General features: G+C 49.5%; 1 protein-coding gene across 1 annotated transcript in view; it reads right to left on the bottom strand.

The window, feature by feature from the left end:
- Positions 1-4,186: 4,186 nt before the first annotated feature.
- ANKRD60 (ankyrin repeat domain 60) overlaps positions 4,187-8,205 on the bottom strand; it is a 43,004-nt gene continuing 38,985 nt past the window's right edge. The window contains exons 10-11 of the mRNA XM_010841903.1: positions 6,549-6,664; positions 4,187-4,258 (exon numbers count right to left, since the gene is read on the bottom strand). Coding sequence (XP_010840205.1) covers positions 4,187-4,258; positions 6,549-6,664 — 188 coding nt within the window. The remainder of the gene's footprint in view (positions 4,259-6,548; positions 6,665-8,205) is intronic.

Below are 8,205 nucleotides of genomic sequence, written 5' to 3' on the forward strand. Positions count from 1 at the left end.
ACCTGGCCAGCGTCCTTCCCCTGGGGGCCTTTGACATCCACCCTGTGGTCAGCATTTGAGTTCACTGCCGTCTCTGAGGCTTGGCTCCAGTTCCTACAAATGGGGGTGGACGTGGGGAGTGGGGCATCCAGTTGGTGCAAGAGGACCAAGAGGAGCAGCCAACAGGCCCTTGGGCCCCACCAGCTGGACCCCAGGGAGCCGGAGGGGGAGAGTTTACACGTGGCCTGTGGAGGCCTGTGTTTCGTTTCTGAGTAGCAGAGGCTGGTGTCTCCTTCAGCCCCGGGGTGGGCAGGGCAGGGGCAGCAACATCAGTTACCTGCCCTCCATGACGTCACGCTCCTTCCTCCTCTTGGTGGTCCCAGTGTCACTGTTGATGGGGTGGGTTCCTCCCTGTGTTTGCTTGACCGAGGTGGGCTGCAAGCACTTGTACCTGGTGGAACCCACCTGCGAGGCCCACCCATCCTCCTGCTCACCTTCCTGTCCAGGTGTGGTGGGTATGCTTTACCAACCCAAGATTCCCTCATCTAGAAACGTCCCCTGACCCTAGCATGCTAGGCCTCAACTAGCACACTTCTAAAGGGGCTCTGTGACTCTGGGGCACCCAGTGCTAGGGGGAGAGGATTATTGCTGAGTCTGGGCCACCATCCCCTCCAAGTTCTGGGCTCAGTGTCGGAACCCCACAGGCCCTGGGGGAGAATTGCTCTTGTTCGGGGAGTGGTTCTCTATAAAGTCTGCAGGATGTTCCCTGAGGGATCGGTCTCCCTACTACCCTGGGGGTGGGGGATGGGGCCTGGCTGCAGACAGCTGCGGAGCCAGTTGATCAGACACTGAGAACAGAGGCACAGCACAGAGCCTCCTCCCAGCCTTCTCGATGGTTCTCTGCCCCCCAAGGCTTGCCTCCAAACCAGAGAAGGAAACTCGGGCTCTCACAGGCTACCTGGCCTGAAAGAGCCAGAACACAAGAGAATCAGCCCTTCAAGATGCCTGGTCATTCCCTCTGAGCATGGTGCCTGCCCTTATCGCCTGCCGCATGGATCACATGGACCACGGCCGCCAGGAAATCCCTCAGTCATCCTGCTGATATCCCAGGGGCCACACATACAAAGGAGAGATGCCACAGCTCTTCAGGTCCTGAGAAACAGACGGCCAAGGTATTACGGGATGAACCGTGTACCCCCCAAGAAAGATCTGTCGTAGTTCTAACCTCCAGCACTTGTGAATGTGGCCTGATTTAGAAACAGGGTCATTGCAGAGGGAATTAGTTAAATTAGGATGAAGTCATACTGGAGTTGGGGCGGGGAGACTTAATCCAATATGACTGGTGTCCTTGTAAGAAGAGCAGAGACACAGGGAGGAGACGGCCAGGTGGAGACACAGACACATGGGGAAGAAGCCATGTGATGAGGCAGAAATTGGAGTGATGTATCCACAAGCTTCCCTGGTGGCTTGATGATAAAGAATCTGCTTGCCAACGCAGGAGACGTAGGTTCAATCCCTAGGTCAGGAAGATTCCCTGGAGGAGGAAATGGCAACCCACTCCAGTGTTCTTGCCTGGATAATCCCATGGACAGAGGAACCTGGTGGGTTAGAGTTCGTGGGGTCGCAAAGAGTCAGACATGACTGAGTGATTAAACAGCAGCAATCTATAAGCCAAGGATGCTGAGAATCGCCAGCAAATCACCAGAAGCTGGGAATAGAGAAGGCAGGATTCCACCCTACAGGCTGCAGAGGGACCACGGCCCCGCCGACACCTGGATTGCCCTGGGAGAGGACCAACTCCTGTTGCTTAAGTCACCCGGCTTGTAGTCCTTGGTTACAGCCATGCCGGAGCCAGGCAGAGTCTGGAGTAGATTTCACTGCCTCCTCTCCCTGCTCAGAAAACACTGTCTTCGGAGCATTTGTCTTTCACTGCTCTTGATCCAGGCTGTGTTCACATGAGACCAGGTCATGTGGCTCATTCACCTCCAAAGATGTCTCCAATCACCCAGATGTTGAGCCCGATGTAGACTAAACACCAGGATGCTCGGCCAAGTCCTCCCCACTTAAATCCTAATGTTTTGGCATCTCGGTCATTGCTGCAGGCAAGGCATCTACCCTTGAAGAAACCCATGTCCCTTGTTGTGATCAGATGCCGCTGCAGTCGAGCGGAGCAGCCAGACTCTTGTGTCTGCCAGCTTCGTCTCGACCCCACCAGGACCACATTCCCGTCTGACTGCTGTGCGTGACACAGCACATCCCTGCGGCCCAAATGTGATTCTGATTTTTCTTTTTGTTCTAATTTCTGATCATAAAATGAATCTGAGAGCCATCTTCCATGACAGTTTGTCAACAAAAATGTCTAGCAAAATGCATGGGCTCCCTTTTGTCTGGACCCCAATTCAATATATCTGGTTTGACTCTTCTGAAACTTTTTTTGGCTGTGCTGAGTCTTTGTTGCTTTACACAGGCTACTCTAGTTGTGGGCTTCCCTGGTGGCTTAGACAGTAAAGAATCTACCCACAGTGTGGGAGACCTGGATTTGATCCCTGATTGGAAGGATCCCCTGGAGAAGGGAATGGCTACCCACCTGTATTCTTGCCTTGAGAATTCCATGGATAGAGGAGCCTGGCAGGCAACAGTCCATAACGTCAGAGTCGGACACGACTGAGCACCTTTCACTCCTTCACTCCTCTCTAGTTGTGGCGAGCGGGGGCTGCTTTTCACTGCAGTGTGTGGGGTTCTCATTGCAGTGGCTTCTCTTATTTCAGAGCACAGGCTCTAAGGCACATGGGCTTCCGTAGTCGCGGCATATGGGCTTAGCTGCCCTGCAGCATGTGAGATCCTCCCAGACCAGGGATTGAACCTGTGCCCCCTGTATTAGCAGACAGATTCTTATCCTCTGTATCACCAGGGACATCCTTCTTCTAAAACTTTAATTCTCACTTTAATTCGTTGGTCTGTGTTAATCAGTAGCCAGGCTGTAGGGAGACTGGTCAGTACTGTCAAAGGAAATGATCTGGAGGAGTAGAGCAGACCACGCCGTGGCTGAACAGCTGGACCTTCAGAAAGACCAGAAGTCTGGGTTCTAAAGGTTTTCAGGGCTCTCCTGGCCCTGGTGCCCACTGTGTACCAGCAGAGGAAATGGGCGCATCCATACTTAGATCTGGTGGACTTCAGTTCCTTGAGGGAATAGAAATTCAAGAGATTCGGATCAACCCTATGTGCTGTCGGTGGGAATGTAAATTGACATGCTGCTATAGGAAACAGTCATGAAGATTCCTCTAAAAGTTTAAAATAGAACTGTCATATGATCCAGCAGTTCCACGTTTGGGCATTTATCTGAAGGATATGAAATCTCTATTTGGAAGAAATATCTACACCTCCGTGTTCACTGTAGCATTTTGCACAGGGTCTAGGTTTGGAAACAAGCTAAGTGCCCATCGATGGATGAACACAAGAAAATGTGGTGTGTGTATATACAAAGAAATGCCATTCACCATCAAAAGGAAGGAAACCCTGCATTTGCAACAACACAGATAGACAGAGAACACGATGCTAACTCAGAGAAAGACAAATGCTGTATGATTTCACTTCTATGTGAAATCTTAAAAAAAAAATGCAGTCTCTTAGAGACAGAGCACAGATTGATGGTTGTCAGGCGTGGGGGGTGGTGAAAATGGGTGAAGGAGGTCAAACGTACAAACTTTCAGTTATAAGGTAGATGAATCGTATGGCATGCACAATTGTATGTAACATTCAGCATGGTGACCATAAACTCTAAGATTTCTTTAAAGAGAGGGAGAGACTCAAATCAAAATCTGAAGACACACGTCCTCCAGACAATGAGAACACAAACACATTTAAATTTCCAGAAGACTATTTAATGCTCTTTGCTACTTAATTTAGATAATGCTTACTCCAATTTATGTCCATGTGTCTAACACCCCATAAAACTACTTCTACTTAAAACATTGATGTACAGAGATTCTTTTTTACCCTTTTGTGCTGGTCAATACACAGGTAGTTAGGTTTTATAAACGAACTACCATCTCAGAAACCTCAGTTGGTAGGATTTTTTTTCCTGCCTCCAGTAATATATTCACCAACTAACCACATATACGTTTTATTTGAAAAATAAAAATGAGACAACGTTCCTGCCCGTCTCACTTGACACTGCCCGGAACCTCCCCACCCCAACCCCCCGGATTCAGACGACCTGAGTAATTTGGTCGGCACTCATGGGCTTGTAATGGAGCAGAAATGTCCAGCCAAAGGACATCTGAGAATGGGAGTGGACAGCATCAAGGAGTCCATCACCCTGGACCGTCTCAAACTTGACATTTAATCTATGGAAATCAACCTCCTTGTGGGTGTCCAAATGACCTCATAAATGTCACCACATTTCCAAGGTCAAGACGAGGCTGGCGAACCTGGATACAAGATGCTGAAATACATCACAGCAATGACCATCCAGACGGCCTCAGTCTAAATGAGAGACCTCAGAAATGAAGCAAAACATAATCGGGCCAAGGACTCGGAATGGATGCTGTCACAAGCACAGCTCATCCAAGACAAATTAGAAACTCTGATGCTTGAGTTTCAAGAAAATGACATGATCGAAGGAAGTAAAGCTAGTGGAAAACACATCTCTTGCTCTTACGTGTTCAAACACACCCGAGTACCCACCCAATGGACCCTGGGCTTTCAGCATCCACAGCATGGGACCAGAGGTGTCTGAGAATTTAGAGCTTTGTAGATTTTAGATGGTGCATATATTATGTATTACATAACCCTTCTGCTAAGGTCTGGGGCTTCCCTGATGGCTCAGACAGTAAAGAATCCATCTGCGAAGTGGGAGACCCAAGTTTGATCCCTGGGTTGGGAAGATCCCCTGGAGAAGGAAATGACAGCCCACTCCAGTATTCTTGCCTGGAGAATAACATGGACTGAGGAGCCTGGCGGGCTATAGTCCATGGGTTCACAAAGAGTCAGACACGACTGAGCGACTAACTCTTTCACTTTGACTTTCTGGTATGATCTAGGGCAGCCCCTCCAAATGAAATCCATTTGTATTTTTGTTGTAAAATGTATGAATGCTCACACTGAAAGGAATCAAGACTCTAAAGATTCTTGGTTCAGATTTTGCTACCAAATGAACTTTGCTGTCAAATGAGTATTTCTGGACCTGGAAGTGTTTTGGAGTTTGGAATTGGTAAGTCATCTGTCTTGGACATAAAATATTGTCACCACTTCCCAGATGAGGTTACAACAGGCTATGACTCCAGGCCCAGCTGTGTTCTCCTCTCCGTCTCCCTCCTGTTTCTTTTTTCTCACTCTCTCTCTCTCTCCCCCTGATGAGGCTGGCTGCCATGTCATGAGATGCCTGGTGGAGATGCTCACATGCCAAGGAACTGAGGGAAACCACTGTCCAACAGCTCATACGGCCTTGACCCTATGGCCCATGAGGAACTGAATCCTGCCAGTGATCCCATGAACAAGCCTGAACCCGATCCTTCCCTATGGAGCTTTGCAATGGCCACAGCCTGCAAGAGACCCCGACCCAGAGGACCCAGACAGGCTGCACCCAGGCTCCTGGCCCCCAGAAGCTGGGAGGTCACAAATGGTGTTTTAAGCCTCTCAGTTTGAGGGTAATTTGTTACACAGCAGAAGCTAACACCATTTGTGTGGTTTTTGGAAATAATTCATCAATAAAAGCTGTTTCCTCTGCTTTAAAAAAAATGACTCGGTCATGTTTTTGTATGGCAGAAACCAACACAATTATCCTTCAGTTAAAAATACAGAAAAAAGTGAGTTTGAGCAAACGTGACATAAAAAGGAAGAAGTTACTGAGACGTACTACAACATGGAAGAACTTCAGAAATGTGATGCAAGTGAAAAAAGCCAAACGTAGATCGCCCATTATATGCTCCCATTTGCACAAAACGTCCAGATTAGGCAAATAAACAGGGACAGAAAGTAGATCTGTGGCTACCAGGGTCTGGAGGAAGGGGGCTTGAGGATCGCCAGCTAATGGGTACAGGGTTTCCTCTTGGGGCAATAAAGAAGCTTTGGGACTAGACAGAGGCAATGATTGTACAACATGGTGAATCCATGAAACAACACTGAGCTATATCTTTAAAATGGTTCTTTTTACGTAATGTGAGTTCAGCTCAATTTTTCTTAAAATGACTGAAAGTTATATTAAGTTGTCAATTCTGGGTAATGTGCATGAAATTACTCTTTTATGTATATTTTTTTATATACCCGACATAGATAACACAAAGACATATATTTCCCACTGCAGAGGGCAAGCTGAGTACAACCAGCCCTCAAGCCACCAGTTTGCCACGTCAGATCTCAGTCATTCATGGAGGCCATGTGGTCACTGCCTCTGTTGGCCATCTCCGCCCCATGGACCTGTTTAGTGGGATCTTTCCCAGCCTCAGGAAAACAGTTCTGGTGGGATCAGAGATAAAAATAAATCTGCAGGATGCTGGGCCAGAGAAGCCAGATACAGAAGAGAACGTGTTGTATGATTCCATTTATATAAAGTGCAAAAACAGACAAACCGAATGGATGCTGAGAGAAGTCAGCATGGTAGCATCTTTTTGGGGCTGGGACAGGCAACGGGAGGGGGTGGTCACATTCCAGGTCTCAGTCTGGATGCCAGTGACACAGGCATGTTCTGTTGGTGAAAACACATCAGGCTGAGCACTTACGATGCAAGCATATTCCCATCAGACTCCTCTGTCCATGGGATTCTCCAGGCAAGAATACTGGAGTGGGTATCCATTCCCTTCGCCAGGGGATCTTCCCAACCCAGGGATCAAACCCAGGTCTCCCACACTGCGGGCAGATTCTCTACCATCTGACCCACCAGGGAAGAATGTATTATGATAGACTTCAGTATTAAAAAGTTTAAAAGTAAATAATAAATGCATAAATCCATTGGATACATTTAGGAGATTCATTTAGGAGATACATTTAATTTCCTGCCAAACTTTTGAAACACTGGCCAGGGGCTTGGCTTCAGGTGGCAAGCTCCAAGATGGGCAGGTTTGTGGCTCCAGTCCTCCAGGCCCTGGGATGCTGTTCAGATGCCATTTAAGGAAATCAACGCTCAGGAGGTGGATGGAAAATGCTTATTACAACTTCTCTCTTGTGCAAACAGGAGTGTGTCTTATCCCCTGCTCAGGGTCCTCTCTGCACTTAACCTTAGCCAGAAGGCCAAGAAGCTCAGGGTCCCCTCTGGAGATTAAGAGCTAAGTGCCTGCAATTTATCACTTCAGCCCCACCCAGCACAGGGAGCAGAGGGTCCAAAGCCACTCTCACGGACCCTGAGATGTGGGATATGAAGCGGGGGACTGGGACGTTACCATCCCAGACCAAACTATTCCTGGGCTTAGAGTTAGGAAACTAAACGTGGACTCGCAGAGGGCAAACACTTCTCTAATTTCTTCGGAAAGAATCCAAATGCATAGGACTGTTACTAAGTCCTTGGAGAAGCTGCTGGCCCCCACCTCCCCTCCTTAGGCTTGCAGGCACCAGGGACTGGCCCCCCAAAATGGCCTTTCAGATGCCCCCTGTCAACCCCAAGCGAGGCCCAGCACGCCTGACCCTGTGAAGAGATCTTACCACTTCAGCCCAGGCCCTGTCAGCATGAGGGGTGACATGCAGAGTGGGTGCCCTCAGGGTTGGGGGAGAGGCAATTATCAGGTTACGCTTGGAGGCACCGCGCGCATCCACACGCACGCACACACACACACCAGGTGGGCAGCCTCCCACAGAGCAGGGCGGGGAGCCTGCCGATTCCTAGACACTCCAGATGCTTGCAACCCACGCTCTGCTCCAATCCCCAAGGAGCACCTCAAATCCCCAACCCTGGGCTGGCAGAGCGGGGGGCGTCCGTTCACCCTGTTGGTGTCAGCCAGTCTGCCTCCTACTAAGAGGCACCTCCTGCTTCCTGGTGACAGTGGGGGCCTGACATTTAACACTGAGGATGTTTCTGAATTGGGCCTCGACAAACAGCAGTCGCTTCTGAATCCACTCCTCAGAAAGGTCACCAGCCAGACACGCACAGAAAAGCCAGCCGCCACTGCCACCCATCTGGGGACCCCCTGCCACCCATCGTCTTTCTCCACCTCCGTCTCCTCCCCCACCTGTCTGGCTTGTAGAGCCCGGCACAGGCGGGGGGGGACCAGCCCGGGCCCCCACCCGCCCGGAGCA

This window comes from Bison bison, unplaced genomic scaffold (genome assembly GCF_000754665.1).
Source record: "Bison bison bison isolate TAMUID 2011002044 unplaced genomic scaffold, Bison_UMD1.0 scf7180017864167, whole genome shotgun sequence".
NCBI classification, from domain to species: Eukaryota; Metazoa; Chordata; class Mammalia; order Artiodactyla; family Bovidae; genus Bison; species Bison bison.